At 40.7% G+C, this 22,630-nt stretch overlaps 1 protein-coding gene across 1 annotated transcript; it reads left to right on the top strand.

The window, feature by feature from the left end:
* Positions 1-7,973: 7,973 nt before the first annotated feature.
* Positions 7,974-21,556, top strand: LOC117492828 (heparan sulfate glucosamine 3-O-sulfotransferase 6-like). Its single transcript, XM_034143225.1, has 2 exons — positions 7,974-8,767; positions 20,131-21,556. Exons 1-2 carry the CDS (start codon positions 8,241-8,243, stop codon positions 20,747-20,749), a joined length of 1,146 nt encoding a protein of 381 aa, XP_033999116.1. The 5' UTR covers positions 7,974-8,240; the 3' UTR covers positions 20,750-21,556.
* The last annotated feature ends 1,074 nt before the right edge of the window (positions 21,557-22,630 follow it).

Raw genomic sequence — 22,630 nt, 5'->3', positions numbered from 1 at the left:
TCTGCCGCTTTATTGTCACCGTTATCACATGATCACATTCCTGTTTCTGAACTCCACCAGCTTCAATAACACACAGGGGGTTTTGAACATATATGTATTTTCAAACATCCCTCGCTATCTGCACGGTGATCTGCTTCGGGGAGATATGACTTCGAGACAGCAGCACAGGTTGCTCTGCAAGCTTCAAAGGAACACTCGGAGTGTGTGGCACTGGTATTGTTCACAAAGATCAGGGAGAGGGGTCCTTGTATTCAGGGATTCACTACAGGATAAGAGAGAGGGTTTAAAACAGGAGAAGAAGACTGGCTGATTGTGTGCCCACATGTCAACTTTTATCCTTGATCAGAGGCTAGGGGTTTGAGAGGCCTTAAAGGCGGCGGGACTGTCATCCAGAAAGAGTTTCATATTCTGATGCCGGCAAAAAATAGTCTCAGATAAAAGTGTGCCAGAGGAAAAGTGACATTTATTACATTTTCCAGCGTCAGAGTATGTCAAAATCAGGCTTGTTTTTGGCTGAATGATTTAAAAGGAAGGCTCAGCTTAACGATAGACAGAGAAGTGATGGACTGTGGAAAAAGATGCATTTGTATGTCTGGAGAGGTTTATGTCACGCTAAAAATGTCCTTTTGCAGACAGAGACTGAACACTACTGAGAAGAAGAAGTAAATTACCTCAGTCTTTCCCTGCGCACGGTGCCACAGACTGTCCCCCCTGCCCTCACCCACCCACCCTGCTCACCCCAGCTCTCTGCAATTTGTGGCTGCTCATCCTCTGTCATCTTGGTAAGTAATCCCAGTGTGCTCCATTTAGGAGACAAGTGCAAGCATTTTTGGGCATGCTCTTTTCGTTTTATGTGTATTTGCAACATACATATACAAATTATGAACCCCCACAGGGCCGAGGTAGGTGGTCTTATTAGACAAAATTGCTCCTTTGGTCAAGCTGATTGTTAACTTCTGTGCAGAAAATGTTCAGAGGTGCTTCAGCTCTTTATTCTCCTCAGTGATTATAACCCAATCAGGAACCTATAATCATTCCCAGCATTATGAGACAGTTACAGAGGTGTACTTAAGTTTTGCTTTGTAGATATTGTGAAAATCACATTTGCATTCACCAGAAATCCCTGAAAGGAAAGAAGAAACCGTTATAGGGAGATGAATTGACCCAGCAATCTTTCCTTTGTACTTTGTATGTGTCTATGTGTGTGTGCATGTGTTTTATCCCAGCCTGCGCTTTAACAACCCAACTTTGTGGTATAGAGAGAGATTAAAATATTTAATTTTGAAGATTAAAAGTTGATACCATGTTTGTCAGTTCAATATGATCCCAGATCAAGGTGCAGGCTAGCTTAGCTTATAAGTGCAGGAAACACATAAACAGCTCTGCTAACAGGTTTGCAGTATACTTATTATTATTTTTAAGCACATCTCTGTTACACTGCATTTTAATCCAAAGTTATGGTTTTAATTAAAACATTTAACGTGTTTGTTTGCATTAGCGCATCTGAATTCCCCTTGTTGAATGAATGAGGGGAATTCCACATACCTCTCCAGGTTTATGCCCCTTAGCACCTATTGTGCAACGTACACACACACACACACACACACACACACACACACACACACACACACACACACACACACACACACACACACACACACACACACACACACACACACACACACACACACACACACACACACACACACACCTTATGTAGTCAACATTAGAGCCAACTATCATTCTAGGGTTATCATTAATCATTCACTTTCATACATCAACAATAATCCTCGATTGCTTGATTATTATATCTTCATCATCAATATCTGGCACAGACACACTTTAATGCTTCACATTTGATTTTTATTCCTATACTTTTATGCCAGAAAAGCAAATACCCTCTAATCTCGCCTGTCACTCTGCAGTAATTGTTTCTCTAGATCCATCGGCCTCTCCCTATTGGCTCGTCAGTGTCCCGGATTTGTACGGAGAACATCATGTTACGCCAAATACTTAAGACGGTGAAGACAGAGCATACTTTGTGTTTTCATCCATTTGTGTCTGTAACAATTACTGCTGGGAGTAAATGATTGCTTGGTCAAATCAGAATCCAAATTAATTTTGGATATGTTTTGGGGAAGTCCACTAAAGAGCCTTACTGCTGTCATTTGGACGAGCAGCTCTGTTTTGTCCCCTAAAAACGCAAACCTCAAAACCCAAAGTGAGACCAGATGAGCCCTACAGGAAGGAGAGTGTGCGTGACTGTGTGTGTGCGTGTGTGTTGTTAAAGAGGTTTTAAGGGGTTAAAAAAGAAGAGGTTATACACTCAGAATACATTCCCACAGGAATGAGGCTCACAGACAACCCAATGTGATTATCGGCTTTACGACAAAGTGAGGGTGTGGTGGAGGTGGTGTTTTAAAGAAAGAGGACAGATATCCAGCTTTACCATAACCACGTTTCAACCTGGGGGCCATACCTTATAAGGAAATCTCATAGGAAAGTTCTCAATTATATTTTTCGGCCATAAATATGAAAATCAGTAATTTGTAACATTATTATTACGGTTGGCTACAGTCTTAGCTACAACCAGTAAGCCTAACTTAGCATAAGAACTTGAAAGAGCTATAGGCTGGATGTCTGAATGAAATTAAAGAAGATCTAGAGATGACTTTTGTTGAAATTGTACCCAAAGAAAAGTTTAAAAGAGATCACTCACCAATTTACAACCAAATAAATATACCAATAGCCCCACAAAATATAGCTTGTTACTAATTGAGGTTAACAGGTGACAGTTTTTGTTACCTTTTATACAGAGCCAGTAAAGCTGCATCCCCCTGCATCAGCTGAGCTGTAGCTACATTGTTAGCATACAGACATGAGTAGTATTGACATTATTATCTCCCTCTCAGAATTAAAAAAATCTGTGTTTTAACCAAATTCTTTTTATTCAAGCCTTTCTTCTTCTTTATCTGGTTTATTAGAGCTTTGGAGAATTATTTTCCAAAGAACTTTACACTAGAACATAATGATCAAAACTTTTAAAGTTTCCACAGAAAAACTTCAAGCCCTAAAGTTAAATATCAATTTTTGAAGATAATTTCCCACCAGGCCTGTTCTTTTCCTGGTGGGTCACATATTTGATCCCGTCCCCTTCAGCCAAAACAACTGTCAGTCCCTTAGCTGATGGTCTTCCTTTTTGAGTTGCACATAATTTAGCATTCCTGTGAAATGCAGACTGGCCCCACAGGGTAGAAGCCCATCTCCTGTTCTCTCTCTCTCTCTCTTCGTCTCGCGCTCTCTCTCTCGCTCGCTCGCTCGTCGCTCTCTCTCTCGCTCTCTCTCTCTCTCGCTCTCTCTCTCTCTCTCTCTCTCTCTCTCTCTCTCTCTCTCTCTCTCACACACACACACATACACACACACACACACACACACACACACACACACACACACACACACACACACACACACACACACACACACACCGACTCTGGCCTGCAGGATCTCATAGGACAGGTGATAGGCTAGCATTTTAACAGTGAGGCAATGGACAGAGCAGTTTTTCCCAGTTTTCTTTTTGAGGGTGAGAGCTCTCTTTTCTCACAGTCGATGTGACAGGTTGGAATTTGAAAAACATGGGAAACTCCAGAGCGTGGAGATACAAACTGCTGTGGTTTTACACCAGTAATTACAGTCAGTTAACACCCATATGATGACTGTTTTTATTTACAGAAATCGTCCAGGTTCGACTTGTTTACATAAATCAACGCAGAGCCCCCGGTCATCTAATGAGACATTTACCCAGATGGTCGTTCATGCGCATCTTAAGCCCTTCTAATTGTTGTGTGAAAATTAACAAGCACTTCCATTTTGGGGGTGGTTCTGGCCCAGTTACAGTAGCACAGTGTTCGATCCAACCGGCGGTGTCAGTGAACTGCAAAGATGGAAAGAAAGTCGTTTTTCACACACTCGGCGGAAATAGATGGTGACAGTGACACATAAAAGGCAGTGCTGTGGTGTGGAGCTGACGTCATGGCAATCAACGTTTAAGACGACGGGGCCTTTCAATGAAGGAAAGCCACATGGAGCAACCCACAAGCATTTCAGTAAGTAACAGTCTGGGATTGGGTACCACAAGTGGTACATGTGCACGCAGACTGGAACAATAGGCCTCTACAGGCACATGGAAGCATGCATAACACCCCGAAGGAATAAAAGTCTCTGCACGCATATTGACAGACTTCATATACGCAGTCAGACACAAGCTGCAGCTCAAAATGTTTCACCTTCACAGCTCTGTCAGATTCGTAGCCACATGTCTCAGTGAATCCCCCGAAGTCAGCTTGGAGGCATGAAACTGTATACCGAAGTAATCACAGTTGTCTCTTTTTTAACCTCTTTCTCACTCGTCTAATGTCATGAAGACACAAACACATACAAGCACACGCAAGTTCCCCTCACACCCCCACCTCCCTCTTCTCCTTTTGCGTCCACCCTTCCCAACACACCCAATATCACTTAGGAGCCAACCACCAGATCCCGCTTTTCACCGCAGAGCTGCGGATTAGAAAAGAAGGCATTTCCCAAATGGTCTGCGGCTTGTGAGATGACATGATTGTCAATCAGTTTGATTCTCTCTGTACTCTTTAGATCCTCACTCTCCTGATTCTACTGCTCCTATTAAACACCAGAAGAAGGTAAATAACAGTTTAAAAAAAACATGAGGCTCCTGTGCAGACTTGCTCACCGGAAAGGCATTTGAGTTTTTATTGCAAAGATGAAAGACACATTGAAAATTGTTCTGTGCAGCTGGTCTCTAGCTGTCGACGAAGGCCTGCAGTTTTGTTTATTTTAAGAATATCTTGTATCTCTGTAGATGTATACTAGTAATGTAATTTAACCTCCTGGCTCTAGATGCTACTTGAATCGAACCCTCATGAAGTCAGAATGAATCACAGCAGACTTTACCTCCGATATAAATTACTCCCATGTTGAACTCGAGGCATTATGTGGATCTAGCACTGTTTAATGCTTTCAAGGCCGTTGAAGCTGTTGTATAAGCTCCAAACATTCCCTCTTCTCAGATCTTTAGTACATTCATCCTTTCAGTGATGTCTCTATAAAGCTGCAGGGCAAGACTGCGAGTCAGGAAGTCCTCCTGGAGGCGAAAAAGATGGATGCACCTGTGTGAAGGTATAGTGAGACGCGAGGGATCGAGGGTGGGAGGAGAAGAGGAAGATTATTGTTGTGTGGACTGAGAGATCAGAGTGTTTTTTTTGTTCTGTCCTCTGTCTCCATGTCCATCTATCATGCTTACTGACTTTGCTTATGTCTGCAGATGAAAGTTTGGGAAGGCTCCAGGAGAAGGGTGGGGCCTCACAGTCGCTTTGTTCTTGGCTTTTGTATTCAGTGAGCCTCCCCACCTGAGGGCCCTTTCATTGAGCATCTAACATACAGCAGAGCGTGTGTCTGACATATTTTATTTCTTCAAAGGAGATGTACTTCAGACACCACAATGTGAGCATTAAACTGGATTGTTTTGGGATAATGACCACATCACTGCATAGAAAACCAGAACCAAACAGCAGGCATATTCTCTGATATACGTACATCTTCAATCTGGAGTACATTATCTGTAAATATCTAATTCCAGAGACAGTAAAAAGGAAACTACAGCCATGCCTCTGCACCGCTAAATGAGTATATCCTGGGCGGTGGTTTCAAAGATCTGTCATGAAGGCTTTAAGAAGATTCTCCCCGGTATCTTGCGGCTATCGCAAATGGTCGACAGCTTCTTCCTCATACTGGAAATTACCAAATGAGAGTGGAACATTCTGCTTTTGCTGAGGAGGATTTGTAATTTGCTGTAATGGCTGACACATGTATACGCCATCAGCCGGCCTCTGGCTATGGAAATCTCTATCAGTGATCACACAGGGATGCAGCAGAAGCACCTGAAGGGACCGCAGATGTAAATGTAGTCTGGACACGCATTCATAAATGCCCACACATGAATGCGAGTAAAATAAATAAAGATGTCGAGATACGCACACAAATACATCAACAGAGAGATATTATCCAACCGCAATCCTATACATACAGGCACAGTTCACAACTTGAATGTCGTATTTGTTTCCCCAACACTGCTGCTCCCTGTTTGTTTCTTTAATCTCACTGTTTATATTTCTGGGTCCAAACCTGTCAGTGTAACTCCAACTAGAGCAATTAGCGTGAGGGAAAAGCAAATAAAATGTCTTGATGAAAGCAGAGCCTGGATCCTGACCTCATTCTGACTGAATCTGCCGCTAGTCCGCAGACAGTCATTTCCAAAGCTGTGAATTCCTCAGAGCCAGGCTGGCCTCACGTTGGATGGATTTACAATGGCTGTTTGTGCTCCAAAACATATCATTATTCTATATTTGCCTGGGTCATGTCGGAATCCGCAGAGACCTTTGTTTTAGCACTTTCTTCTTTCAAACCGGTTTTACATCGTAGTTGCATATATGTTTAACATTTTTTAATGTACTTTATTTAAACTATTCTCGGAATCGATTTTCTCATCTAACTTAAGAAAATCAAGTGAATAAGCGTATGGTATACAGCAATATTTATTCTTTATGTGCCAGACTATTTCACAGTTTGGGACCAGTTACTTCCACTAACTTTCTGACACTTGCTAAAAAATGGTCCATCACATAACCCTGTAAAAACTGACAGTTTAATTGATTGACTTGGCTTATTTAACAATGGGAAAACAAAGTGTTAAAAAGTGAGCTTTTAAGTTGCTAGTTTGTGGATTTTGTAATCTTTGGATAGATCCAGGTTTGCTGTTCCCCCTTGTTTCCAGTTTTTGTGCTAAGCTAAGTTAGCCTTCATATTCACTATCCAGACAGGAGCGTGCTATCAATGTCTAACTTTTAAGTGTCTTTAACCAAGCAATTTCTATTTTCTCTGAGGACATAGGAAGAGAGGTGAATAAAGATAACAAATAAACTCCTCAATCAGCCAACACAGTAAGTTTGCCAAATTCATTTACTATCTCTGTCTGAAACCTACGGTGCCCAAGGGCTGAGGGTGTGTCAGTGTGTGTGTGCACCTCTTTCTCAGACAGATTATAACTTCACCTTTACCTCTCCTCGCTCTCTTTCCATCCCCTCATCCATTCTAACAGCCGCTTGGTGTGTGAGTCAGGTTCAAAGTCTGAACTCCATCTCAGGTTCAACATCCATCTCTTTGCCAGAAGAAACTTTATACCTGCTGCAGCTTCACCGAGTCGGGGGAACATCCCGGTGCTGATCCTTCCTGTACAACCCCTGAGGTGCCACACTCAGCCTCACATACTGTATTTATGGGACGGAGCAGTCGCAGGGCCTCCCTCATGCTTCGAGCCTATTGTTTTTTAGGTTTGTGTCGGCAGACTTGTCACCGTGTCGGTTATGTGTTTGGCTCAGTGTTGAGTCTCAGGGGGCAGGTGGAGTACAAGAGGTTTTGGATATACATCCTCAGGGCTTCTCTTATTCACAGAGATCTATCATATTGGTTCAAAGGGGTAAGGATTTTCCTCAGTGGGGTCAGTTTACATTTGTAAAACAGTGATGTGCCTGTAGTTTAAAATAAAAAACACAAGCTATTATTTTTTCATTTTGGAAAGTTCCCTGAAAATATATCACACAACTTTAGGCATATGTAAATCGGTCAGATACATCACAAATAATAAAAAAAGCAAGTGGATTATGTTCGATGGTTTGTGGTAACAATGCGTAATCTACATTTTGTTATAAATAAAACATATTTGATTATGTTTACTATGTGGAAATAAACACACCGGAGCCTCTGTATGAAGTTTATGTCCCCATGAAGCATGTTTATCTATAGCTTGAGGAGGGAGGGGTGGAGACGTGTAGAAAAGGGCGTAGGAGAGGCAGAGGAGAAACCTTGAATGATAAATTAGTAGACCTCACAGCAGCCTGGAAGTCTCATCTGACTGCAAATAAACGAGCCATGTTGAATGAGAAAACTTCCTTCATTTACAAGGAATAATTTAGTCTTTTCTGACTAAAAGAGACAAAGGTTATGAGGATATTTTTTCGACAAATCCATCAACTTTTCAATGTGATGCCTCACTTTTACGCAACAGGTTCTAAAAGATAAATGTGACAGTGTCAACTCCGATCAATGTAGGAAAAAGAAGCAATGCTGTCCCCGTTTTGGACCTTTGGCACCGAGCAGGAGATCAACTCATGGGATGTAGTGGATGCAGAGTCAGGTTCAACTTTGGCAAGGTGCTCTCCAAAGTCTCGGTGTTTTTTACCATGGTCCTGATCTTCACCTACTTATTCTACTGCCTCACCGGATTCTGTGATTCGGCTCCGAGGACTTTATACCGCCAACAAGTATCAGACTATGACGCTCTGGACGATCATCGCCGCGTTTTGGACGAGCTGCGACCATCTCCCCGTCTCCTCCCGGACGCGCAGTCTCAGCGGAACCGCTCAGGTTCCGCGGACGCAGAGCAGGTGGACACACCCGGACAGTTTCCGCAACACATGTCGGAGAGTGCAAACGAGGAGAGCGCACAGAGCAACGGCATCCCCGTGTCCAACACATTCGGCACCAAAAGGTTTCCGCAGGCGATTATAATCGGCGTGAAGAAAGGAGGAACCCGCGCCCTGCTGGAGTTTCTCCGCATCCACCCGGACGTGAGAGCGGTCGGTGCGGAGCCTCACTTCTTCGACAGGTTTTATGATAAAGGACTGGAGTGGTACAGGTGAGCAACACACAAACAAACACTCACCCAAGTTTAGGTTGCCTTTTAGCTCAAGCGTGTTTGCAAAAAAGAATGGCACTTCAGGAACTTTTAACACCTGTCATTTAAGATTAAACATTTAAAGGCTTTATTGCCAAATGCACAGTAGCTACACTGCAGTTATGGCAATGAAAGAAAGTCCCAGGCTAATGCAACATAAATAAGACATAGTGACATAAAATAGTGCCACAAGAAACAGAATATAAATAAAATAGTCGAAGATAATGTTGAAAGTGACCAATGTGTAAGTACACTAAAATAGAGTATGTTACCAAGTAATACTATATGTCCTTTGAGCCCCAAAAGGATTTTGCCAAGTTTCTCTAGAATACAGCTCTGGACAGACAGTGCAGGATGATGTATTGCAGGGTTAAGGGTCAGATGAGCAGTAGTGTCACCTGTGCACAAGTGCTGATGTGTCCTGTCAATAGACTGGACAGCCATGCCTGTCTGATATATTCAGATCACCATAAGCCAATACTCTCCCTGCATGCTGCACTGTAAATCAAAAGGGGTCTCAGAGGAGCATTTCATCATCTTGACAGCCATATAAACATCATTTATACCCTTCAATATGACATCCTGTATTAACACTTCCGCTTTATTCTGACTGGGAGTCATGCAGTGAGATGTTTTGCACATATAAAGGATATAAAAACCTGATATATTGAATTATGTATACTGTTGGTCTTTGCTGCGAGTCACGATGATTTTGCCCATAACATGTTCATCAGCTACTGTCGCAGCAACAGCAGCTAATTTGGGGTGACCAGGCCAACCAGATATATAATTTGGGTGTAGTTAAGGTCCTAAAGAAGGATTTAGGTCGGGTTGAAGCGGATTCTGATCATCTCCAGATGTTTACAAGCTCTCGAGAGATCCCACTTTTCCTCAAACTCGTGACAAGTGTCAGAATACTATTTCCGACCTGTGAGAATAGCATTAAAGCATCTATGAGGAGAGAGCTAGGTTTGACAGTCGGAAGAGAGCTGATAAATAAGCACTTTGATAGCATGATGGTTCTAGAAACGCTAAGGTGTAATTCAATCTTCTCTTGGCCTTTTTCCATCCCCCTTAGCTGTCTTTTAACTGCAAACATGAGGACACATGGAAACACTTTCACCACTGATAATTTTATCATGCTGCTAAGCTTCCTCTCTGTTTTCCTCAGTGCACAAACATGCATATCCACAACTCCTCTTAAACTCTCTTCTCCTCTGCTTTAATCCATCCATCTCTCTCCTTTATTTCCACCTTCTCACCATTCTTCCTCTTTTTCCTTTTTTTTGTCAGCTTCACTCTCCCTTACTCTTCCTTTAAGTGTAGAGGATGTCTTTATGTGTAAATACCTGTGGCAGACCTTGTGTTTCCAGGGCATGTTTTATGTGATTTTCTGTGTGTTTTAATTAGCGTGACTGGTGCTGTAAAGCTGTTACGCTTTAATGCTTTAGTTTTGTTAGTGCTGTAACACGGCAGCGACAACAACATGGTCTGTGAAAGTTAGATTGGTCATAATCAGGGTTGCATCTTATAATTCAAGCCCAAGGTGACTCATTCAAATGTCTTTTCTTTGTTCAATTGACAGCATAAAACACAAAGTAATTCAGTTTGGTATCATATATGACAAAGAAAAGCAACTGATCCTTAGATGAGAAGCTGGAACCAGCTAAAGTAGGGATGTCCCGATCCGATCACGTGATCGGGGATCGGAGCCGATCACGTGATTTTCACGTGATCGGGGATCGGGAGAAAAAAATCGGGGATCGGAATCTTTTTTTTTTTTTTTTTTTTTTTTATAAAATATTTTTATACATTTTATTTAATGTTACAAAACAAAAATGACCATGTTCACGTCTTAAAGTCATCCTGAGGCCTTAGTTTTGGGTTAAAATTACACAACATCATGTATGTGTTGCTTCTTTTGGGCTTGTTTTCATAGACCTGGTTGCTTATTTCTCTCAAATCTGGCAACAGAGTGGGCGCAGTGTCTAATAGTAGCAGTAAGCTAACAAGAGGCTACGTTCAGCTGGTGACTCGGGAGTCAGGACAGAGAAAATGTCAGGAGTTTGGAAGTATTATAAAATTGAAAGCGAAGGCAGTGTAACAGCCAGATGCAATGTTTGCAAGGCGGAGGTTCCGCGTGGTGGAAAGAACAGAGCTACGTTCAACATGACCAATCTAATACAAACACCACCAACAACAACACGACGAGTACACAGCGGCCACTCAGGTAACGGCACTGAAACAACCGACCCTTTCAGAGACTTTTAAAAGGAAAGAGAAACTACCCCAGAACAGTGAAAAGGCCAAAAAAATAACAGCCAAGATAGCTGAATTCATCGCGTTGGATGACCAGCCGTTATCTGTTACCTTTTTTTTCCTCTTAATGCATTGCATAAAGATCGGATCGGGGAGAATCGGTATCGGCAGATTGTCAAAATCAAATGATCGGAATCGGATCGGGAGCAAAAAAAGGTGATCGGGACATCCCTAAGCTAAAGTGTGTCATTCTGTGATTCAAAAATGAACTGATTATCAAAATAGTTGCTTTTGCAGTTTATTTTCTGCTTATGTAAACAATTATTCAAATAATCGTACATATAGACAGAAGCTGCCATTTGTAAGTATTTGACAATTGAAAACCCAGATAGTCCAAGAAAAATCAGTTGTGAATCTACTTAAAAAACACATACTTTTTAACATTAGCTGTTTTCTACCTTTTAATAGAAGTACACTTAGATGCTGAATAGTAGAGTTGGAGGGATTATCACAACAAAAGCGACAGCAGCAACATGATCCCAGTTGAAATCACTGAAAGATAATTCCCTTGCTGTCACTGAATCTCAGAAATTCGGGAAAATATGTTTGCTGTCAACCGCAGTGACCTCCTGAGAAGCTGGAAATTGTTGAGCTCGGTGGTGTTTGTGTGTATTTGTCAGTGACAGCAAGAGCTCATCCATGTGGAAAAAACAAGCCGCCTCACCTGACTGTCAGTGAACAGCGGGTCAACTCACTGTCACATCTGGAAGCTACATACGCACACACACACACACACACACACACACACACACACACACACACACACACACACACACACACACACACACGCACACACACACACACACACACACGCACACACACGCACACACACACACACACACACAGTACGATATCAGGCTGCTGTGCATGACAGGCTCTGAAAAGCAACCCGGAGCTTTGACATTTTATCTTGTTGAAGTTCTCCGCTTCATCTGCAGCTCTCGGGTCAACAGGATCATATTTCAGCTATGCATAGATGTAAATATTTCACTGGATCATTACTTTAATCTTAGTATAGTACGAATGAACGTACATTGTCATATTACTATATTGATTCTCCTTTTTATTATACAATGGTCAATTTTTAAAAATCATTTGGAAGACAAGTCATGATAAATAATAAAGACCAATGCAGAGAACACATGACTTTAGGATCTGACAGCAAGTTGTATACAGGGATACTCCACCTGCTTCCACATATCTTGAATGGAGGAAATAACCAAAACTATAGGACAATTTGCAGAAGGATGAGAGTTCTGCAGGGCTGTATATTGTTTTCAGATCTCCGTGCTGGAGACACTTCACAGTTGCAGCAATTTGGTTGTGTGCATGTTGTTCCAAGAGCATTGTACTCTCCGAGACAAACCAAGACCTCGTTCATGTGTGTTTTCCATTGCTCTTGTCTTGAGTGATCCAGTCAGTCCTTGATCTCTCCACTCAGCCTGTCTGTCCATCCCTGTCCCTCCTTTGCATGTGTTTGCATACGAGCCTGTTACGGGAATGGAAAAGCCACAAATAGTGCTTTCAGAATGAAGCAAAGATTTAATGAATTTCTGTGTTGTTTTATGGCTTAAAGGGGACTTCATCCGATGATGGGTTTCCTATGGGACTTGAGAACCACCGCATAAAGCAGAAAACCTCAGTTTTCCATGGCACAATGGTTGTGATTGTCACAGATTTGTCATCATGATGCGGGCAGGGATGAGTAACAGACAGATTTTTTATTTTTGTATCTTCGGTTCCTTTCAACATTATAATGAGAACATTTATTGTTGTTGTTGTCTTGCAGCAGAACAAGCTTTTTTTTTTAAAGAGATTAGCCCTATTCAGTCAAAGAGCTTTATTTTAAGAATAACATACCTCTGTGTATTTTATATTTAAAAAATGCATTTCTTTATTCTTAATTCAAGAAAAACACCAGTCCACAAGTTCCATCAATACTTTGAAAGCTTGTCAATTGCCTGACCTACAGTCTTGACACCAAAGGCCATGCCCGATCGGATTGCTATTAAAATGTAGTATAAATCCTCTGAGGGCAGCAGCTCAAGGGCAAGTAGAAACGACAGCACAGCTAAAATCACATTGGCTCTTTAGGAGACATACGTTTTAAGAATAAGGATATGATGTGATGACAACAGATTATTTTTAAATGGTATTATGTCGGCCTTTAAGAAAATGCATGGATACATTTTTTAGATCAAAAAGCTAATAATCTTTCAAAAATAGAAGATCTTCCTCATGCTTTTACTTACTATCTATAAAATATAATATAATGAAAGTAATAATACAAATGGACATTTTTGCTTTAGTTGATATTTACACAGAATAGAGACACACTTTTGCAGTTAGATTACTTCAGTGTGTTGTCACATGTAATTTGTCAGTGTGCTTATGACTGGTACTGATTGACCTTTACATTTCTGTAGTTTAGTTCTGTTTATAGGCTTTAACTGGTAGGAGAAACAGTGCTTTATTTCACCATAGATTCATGTGAAAACTGCATGCAAGCATGTTTAATTTCAGTATTTTCTAGGCCGGATTCAAACACTTACCATGTCAGTTTTGATATTTGACATTTGAAATGTTGAAAGTGCACTCTAATGCGGAGCGTTTTCCAGAGCGTGGGTGATTTTCCCAACACCTCATTCTGTGTCCAGCCCGGAGGCCATTAGTGACAGAGGCTGAACACGACTGATTGGTGTAACAGACCAGGAAGTGGTTTCCGTAGTGTTGAGTTGTATTGTGTTTTAATGGTGGTGGGTTTCGGCTGTGGTTGGGTTGAGATGGTGTTATGGGGTTTGAGAAGGCCCACACTCACACCCCATATGGTGGGAATTATAATAATTTGAGGCGCATTGTGGTGCACTTTGGGGCGCCTTAAAAATCTTTCAGTCGTGCCGTTTTAGCTCAGGACTGCAGTTAGCTTGTGAAAAATGGGCCTAATTTGTGTCACTTGGCCAAAATGTAATTTTTCAGATACTTGGTAGTCATGCTCAGTTGCACTGCCATTTCCAGAGAAGAATAACACAAGTTGGAAAACAGATGGGAGTCAATCATAATGTCTGTTAAGCATCAGGCTATTATCATTACAAGGACTGGGTATTATTATCTTTTCTCGGGCACATTTGTGTCCCTTGCATCAAAAGTAGTATTAAACTTAATCCAATATTTTATTAAGATATGATAAATAAGACCTTTGTAAAAGAACATTTCTTCAACGTGAGGTTTTAAATAAACGTATTGTTTTGGTATTGGCAGAGGTATTAAATGTTCTGAAACCCATCCCTAATCAGCATTTTTACCCTGGTAAATATCACTGTGAGGCCTACTTTGCCAAATGCTGAATCCATTACTGATTACCACCAAAGCACACTGACTTCCTGTTAAGTCTTTTAATTATGACTGGATGCTAACATGCCATACAGTCACTAATTAGCCATTGACCAACAAAAGGTAATTTATTATATGGAAAGGCCCACACACACATGTGCATGATTTTACCCCCTACCCACCCACCATCTCTCACACACACATTGCAATGGTATCCTGCTGTTAACCACCAAAGATGAAAATGTAAAACACTGTAGTCTCTGTGGGAGTGTATAGAACTTCAGCTAACCTCCTGTCGAGAAAACCCTCCTCTACCTCCATTACTCCATCATTATTCATAGGAAAGAAATCTTCTGATAACAATGTATTTAAAATCTGTGGGTGGCAGCAGTCTTTCTGCCAGTCATGTGGTTTCCCAGAGGGGCCTAACCAACCACTTCCTCTCGCTGCCTATGGAGAGAGGTGATGGGTGTGTCTGCAAAAGCGCCGGAAATTCACCTCCAGGCTGACACATGCATCTCGTTTTTAGTGTTTTTGTGTTGACTTATCACAGCTCTTGTTCACACTTGGTGACTAGCTGCTGTACAATATTGTTTTTAATGTTTTGTCTCACTGTCAAGCACATCCTTAGGCAACATTTGGGTTTAACGCATGTCAATTTGTCTTTCTTTCCAACTTTGCCGTCCATGAAACTCAGAGGCCTCGTCGCTTGCTCAGGTTTCTGTTTAGACAAAGAATATGTAGACAGCATGGCGGCATTCTTCCTTATTATCCTAAGTACAATGACATGCTCTTGTGTGTGCAGGGTCTTGAGTTGTATCTTATCAACATGTGTCAGATGGGTTTATGGTTTGTCACTGCAGTGCACCAAGGTTATAATTAAAGCAGAAGTTTGAGATGGGAAATACAATTATTCAATTTCTTGCTGAGAATATCAGCACCATAGTCCTTTCGGTCTATTCATATCAAGCTAACGTCAGCAGGCCTATAGCTTAGCTTAGCACACAGACTAGAAACAGCTTGCCTAGCTCTGTCAACACATAAGAAAAGTTCACTTATTAACATGTTACATATTCTTTGTATAATCTACTTAATGTTAACTGTAGCAATGTACTTTCTGAATGTTAGGTAGATCAGTATTTTGTTGAACTTTTGTTGTTGTTTTCTGGTCAGAGGAGAATAACAGCAGATGTTTCAACCAGGCATGAAGGCGTAAATCTGGGGTTCCCACACATCCTGAAATGCTTAACTGTCCCTGGCCCGGAGGCTCCTTCAGTCACCCTCTGAGCACAGCAGCACTGCTGGGAAATGTTTTCCTTCAGTTTGTTGTTTGTGTTCCTTCTCATATATTTACGGCCTTGATTTTCCACTGACTCATTAATTGGCTTTTTAGCTCTGAAGGCGTTTGGACGTAGAGACGTCTGCCAGAGCTAACGTCTTTAGCCTTTAGCAAGTCGGCATTAGCCTAAATTGTCCAGTAACTGAATATTACTACCATTGGAAATTTATATAATTTTTGTTTTGATGATAGTTGGATCTTTTGGGGATCTTTTAATCATCTATTCTTTCTTGCCAGAATGCCTTTTATTAGTGCGCTAAATGGGATCAATTTGCAGTACTTCAGCGGGAGAACCCATAATCTCGGGGGCAGGAAGTCTCTTGGCCACATCCTTGTTGCCAGGGTTAGTATTTAATCTTCTGATCCAGACTGCCTCGAACATATCAGTAGTGTAATCGGCGGTGTAGCACTCCAGGGAGGAAAAGTGCTACATCCTTAAAGCAGCAGGGAGTTCCAGACTAATGTGGCTAGCTTTCCAATACTGGGCTAAATAGAAAACATATTTATGCTCTGAGTAACTCTCTTTGCACACCAGTAAACTGAAAGGCATGTTTCCTTAAGTTAGATGAAATACCTTTATTCGTAAAACATATATAACATAACACTCGATTCACATACTGTGCATGGCAATAAATTAATCATCCCTGATATGTTTACAGTTCCTCCTGACACCACATATAGGAGGAGATTTATGATAGAAAATGGCTATTATTGATCTTCTGATAATGAGACAGATTGTGATGAGGTGGATAGGGACTGAAGGAGAGACGGGGAAAGCCACAATTTATTAAATATTCATGAGAATGGAAAGACAACTTATGGTCAATTACTGAAGTGACAAGTATGTGAAGGAGTGAAGGACAAATAGAGAGGAGTATGGATGAGAGAGGAGAGGACAGAGAGGGAGACGAGCACTCAGTTTCTCATCAGTAAACACTCACACCTTTGCAGCCATATACACACACACACACACACACACACACACACACACACACACACACACACACACACACACACACACACACACACACACACACACCACACACACACACACACACACACACACACACACACACACACACACACACACACACACAGTAAACAATCTGTCATATAGAGACAGACTTATTGATTAGACACAGATAAACTGGGGACAGACAGGCAGCGATAGGCCATTTGCAGCTCTTGTAGTAGATAATAATCAATTAATGGCCTTTATTGGAGGAATCATTTAATGGGGGTAGATTGAAATGGCTTAACTTTAAGTAGGAGGAAACTCGAAACTTACACAGGAACAAGGAGTCTTTATTTCCTCCTTGAAACTTGTCTTCATGGAAACTTCACGACAACAAATATACGAGAATATTACAAAATGTTTCTTCAAAATGTTTGTTCTTTAAAAGTTGCAGCATATTAGAAACACTATAACATGCAATATTACCTTAATAATCAAATGTCACCCTTTCTGACGGTATAATATTTATATTGTGTTTGACCTGGTTACGGCTCTTCATAAAATCTTTGTATCATTAACATTGATGAAAATACTCAAATCGACTTTATATTTCTTCACCAGCCAACCAAATGGACATGTTCTAGATGTCCATTTAGTTGATCAGTTGATTGACATTTTTTGTATTGATTTCACAGTCAGTTTTGTAAGTACGGCTCTATACTGGAAACAATTAGCTTGGATCTTTCCAAAAGTAAAATGCACCTCTAATCTCATTGAATCTTTATAAAACTTAGGTTTAAAACCAACATGTGTTTTTTTATGAGACTAAGAAAATAATTGGGCCAAAAAATAGTCCGGTACATAATCCCCCTAAAACCTCAACATGCTGCTTTTAGACTTTTGTTTTTGTACAGACTGAACAAACTAGATACACACTGTAAATTGCTGGCAGTGGGTTTGAAAGGGGTATCAAGATTTTAATCTCCTGTCAAGAAAGTGAATAAGTGTGTTTTCGAATATGTCAAACTATTTAGTGGACTGAAAAAAAAAAGTCTGTAGGTTTCAACAATGTTTTGACTGCACAGCAAGAGCTTGCAATGACTGATGCAGCAGCAGGCTGACCACAGACCAAGTACAGTGTTACCTGTACTTTACCTACGGGCTGCTGCTCCTAACCACGGTCAATCACTGCCTTGTGTTAAAGCTGAGGAAGGTCAGTTTCACCAGCCCCATTTCACTCACACATTAAGGTTTTGCCTATTCGTTCTATCAGCTCTAACATAAAGAAAATGAATATAATGTTGGCTAATGGCGGTCAAAACTCAGGTTAAGTCAGTGTTTCTACATATTTTAAAATTAGGCTGATTGGATTATTTTGATCAACATCTGGAAACAAACCATGAGTCTAATGGACCATTACTTTATGAATTCTACCGTTTGCTTTTCTATAATCATCTAATCAGGGTTTGACCACAGACAATCTCACAAGAACAACTGCCAAAATAGAAATATCTTTTTCTTTGACAACTTGATCTATATTCCTGAATGGCCTCTTCTTTGAAATGTGGACTTTGTGCAGACTTTCAATCTGAAATGAATAAAAAGTAAAAGCTCCATTACTTGTTTATTTTATTTGAAGCCACATTGAAGCTCTCCAGTATCATATAAGATGAGTTGAGTTAATGAACTACAGACAATTAATTTGCTGTTTTAAACATGGCTAAATATCCATTTGCAATGCAAACTATCAGTTTCTGAAATCCAAACCTATCACAATTGTGCCTCACGCAGCCCTTTAATGTGGACTCATCTGACATACAGTATGGTTCCCACAATGCCTGTTTGTCAGATAATACTGAAAATGTATAGGACAGAAGATACACACAGAAAGTAAAGAAGAGAAGAAACTATAGGAACATAGAACAAGTTAAGATATATGTAAGAAAATATGTAAGTAGATTTGCCAATATTGGTTTGGATTAAAGATGAATATGTGTTGGATTACTATGCAAAATAGATCTCTGCAATATAGTAACACATAACTCAACTTGTGCGTTTTCCCTGCCGTATTCTTCACAACATCATTGCAGCCATATGTTCAACACACTAGCTGAGCTCAGCAGTTTGCCATCCTGGTTGCACTTCCTGAGTTTGGTCTGTTTGGGTCCTTGTAGGAACCCGTAGGGGAGGAAAGGGTTACGAGAAGGGGGGTACTTTGCTCTTGCAGGAAGAAAGGAGGGGAGTGAAAATCTGTAGGAAATTGCCATTAAGTGGTTCTTGAGGCTTTGTGGTTTGACTCATCAGTGAGTGGATGGTCCTGTTGTACAGGCTTAGAGTGAGGCTCAGATGGGCTGGCCCTGCTGCATAAACACACTACAGTGTACAAACCTTTAATCACACAGAGCAGAGAAGCGTGCTTTAATGTTAAGCATGTCTAATGTGTTTACCTTTGTCAGTTTGTACCACGCATTTGATTAAATGGGCATACCCAAATGGTGCGATTTAAAAAAACGCAGAGCCTTTGTAGTTGAGTGGTACGGCACCTTTTTACCTCAACATCCCAGATTTTCCAGCTTTGGGACCTATATGGCTTGTCACGCTCCTTTCTCTCCCTTCCCCATTTTTGCAAGCGGAAAATGTCCAAAAAAGTATTTGTACAACTGACACTTTTTTGAATGAATGAATATTTTTTTATTAACAAATTGGTCAAATGTTTTTTTGTAATGGAATGGGGTTACTAATCATACTGATGGACCCAAACTGAATTATCAACAAACTCTGAAGTTCCCCTCGGGTCCACAGAGTGTTTCAGTGTCTTTTAGCTCATTGTTTTGACAACTTGACTCTTTTGGTTTACTCTTGCCAGAAGAATTGTTACCAGGTGTAGCAGGCAGCTGTTTTTATCCAAAAGCTCTTACAAACCAAATGTATACTTCCTGCCTCGCGGCAAACGGCAGAAAAGGCAAAGTTAACAATGAGCTGGTGAACATAGTGGAGCAGTTAGTGTAATATATTCCCTCAGAAATTGGTGGAAACCAAAAACAGAGCTTTAAGGAGATGACAGTTGGATTCTCAAACAAATAGATGCTAATTTTGTTGTGTGTATATTAGAGGTGTATAGGTAACTGTTAAACCTGTCTTTATATGGCCATGGTAATACAGCAGTGTTGTGGTTACAGCGTATTCCGCTAACCCAAGTAGCTTAGATAATTGTAATAAATGAATAATTCTTCAGAAAAGCACCACATATGTTTCAGCACAACCAACCAAGCTGTCTAATTGTGACATATAAGCTATATTTCAATGTGAAACAGTATCCACTATTATGGCTTTAAGATTAATCAAAATGTTGTGTCTGACAAGTATCTTCTTTTCATTTAGGAACTTGATGCCTCGGACGCTGGACGGCCAAATCACTATGGAGAAAACACCCAGCTACTTTGTCACAAAAGAGGCTCCTAGCCGTGTCTGCACTATGAACTGCCAAACCAAGCTCATTGTGGTGGTCAGAGATCCCGTGACGAGGGCTGTTTCTGACTACACCCAGACACTGTCCAAGAACCCAGGCCTTCCATCTTTCCAGAGCCTGGCTTTAAAAAACTCCACCACAGGTCTGATTGACACCACGTGGAGCGCTGTGCGCATCGGCCTCTACGCCAAACATCTGGAGAACTGGCTTCAGCACTTCCCCTTGTCTCATTTTTTGTTTGTTAGCGGAGAGCGGCTGGTGTCTGATCCAGCTGGGGAGATGGGCCGTGTTCAGGACTTCCTGGGTCTGAAAAGGGTTGTTTCAGACAAACACTTCTACTTCAACCAGACAAAAGGTTTTCCCTGCTTGAAGAAGCCTGAGGGGAGCAGTAGACCTCGCTGCCTTGGTAAGTCTAAGGGCAGACCCCATCCCCAAATCCCCTCCGAGGTCCTGCAGAGGCTCAGAGACTTTTACAGGCCCTTCAACCACCGTTTCTACCAGATGAGTGGACAAGACTTTGGCTGGGAATGAACAAGGAGATTCCTCAGAACAAATGACAATTTGACTGTTTAATGCTCCACAGGACTAAGGTTCTCAGGGATGCGGTACAGGAATGCAAAGTCCACAAACTTAATTCTGCCTGAGTGGATTCAACGTGACAAGCAACCTATGAACTGTGACTGTTGTGTTGTAGAGTAGAAGCCGACGTGAACACAGAGCTGCCAATATGCAAGTTACACACACGGCTTTGTTTTTAAACTATTAAACTATAGACTAAACTAAAGAGCAAAGTGTGTACCAAGGGGGGAAAAGACATTCCCTTTGAAAATCATTTTTGATTTTGATAAAATAAGCTGATATTTATAGTTTCTGTTGATTTGAAAAACAACAGTTACAGTTTTTGTTTTATTGAATAAATGTATTTATTTTGCGACAAGGCCAGACATAAAACTGAATATGTTTTTATTGACAGGACATAGTAAAGAAAATGTCATGCGCCATGATTAACCACTATGTCTTCTTAATTATAAGCAGTGTTACTTTGACTGCATTTATATTTTCATTACATTTGCTGTTTCCAAATGTCCTTTAAAATGTTACATGTCTTATGTTGATGTTGCAGGGTGTTTCTCTGTACATTACAGTTGATATCTCAATAATACCTCATCTGTAAATATCAAACGTGTTAAGAAACCACACATACATTCATTCCATTTGTAGACATATGTAGATAGTTTCTCCTCAAAGCCACACACATTTTAATTGCATTGGCAGTAACCACTCCGCTGTTGCTTAAAATAAAAAATACTGTTTTGATCTGTGATTATTTTTAACCAATTAAAACTCCATATATAAAGTACACAAAGCACAGTGGTGTCTATTAAACTTTTTTTCTGACTGATCTTTTGTTTCGTATAGTAACTTTTTTCTTTGTTTCCTCATTTTTATAATATGCATTACTGTAATGGAAAACTGAGGCTGTTAGTTTAAAGGCTTCTAGAAGACCGATTTATATTTGCCCTTTCAGCAGTAATCCAGTAAACCGTCATCATAAAAGTGTTGACTAATTTCAAGGCTTTCTAAAACTAAAAGACCCAAGAGCAGAAGTGTGAGAAATGGATAAAACAGGTATTAGCATGTCCGCCAACTAGTTACCTAACAAAGTGAAAAATGAAGAAGACACTTTTAAAAATGTAAACTGTAAGATTATCAATCAGAGACGGTTGTGTTTGAACAAAATAACACTTTAGTTTTTTCTTAAAAATCCTACAACTAGCTCTGCACTGCAATCCAAGAGCAAAGCTGTTTCTTTTTATCCATGTTTTCTATATCTTGTCTTGTAACATTAATCATGTATGTGGCCATTGTGTATTGTGAGCCAACGTTAGCTGAATTTGCTAGCAACATCTAACGCTAGGAACAGAAAGCTTGACAGGCATATAAACGGTAACATAGGTAACGCAGGCATAGTGAATGCTTAGTTTTTCTACGGTTACCCTGTTATTGCTGCCACAACCAAATGTCTACAGTATCTCTCTCTCTTTCTGTAGTTCTATTCCCCACACTTTATTTGTACGCTATTCTCAAACTTTAGCTCCTTGCCTCCTTCAATGGAGAAATGTCTCTCTTCCTCTCTCTCACTGCTTTCCCTATGCCACTTCCGCACAGTTAGACCACATGTACAGTTTGAGGCCAGCATGCTACTGGGGCCTTTAATTATGAAAGATGTCCTCTCTTCTTCCTCTCTGAAATCTTCTCTTTCATCGTACACTATCCTGTTAGGAAGAAGAACATTTGCTCTAGTGGAACAACCAAAAAAGGAGCTTAAGATCTGAGCAATTACTGGTCAAATGTTTCTTTGCTGACGTTTTTTTTTTAACAATGCATGAAAATACGTCTGACCAGTGCTTG

Source organism: Trematomus bernacchii, unplaced genomic scaffold, assembly GCF_902827165.1.
Source record: "Trematomus bernacchii unplaced genomic scaffold, fTreBer1.1, whole genome shotgun sequence".
Lineage (NCBI taxonomy): Eukaryota > Metazoa > Chordata > Actinopteri > Perciformes > Nototheniidae > Trematomus > Trematomus bernacchii.
This window is presented reverse-complemented; position numbering and strand designations above follow the sequence as displayed.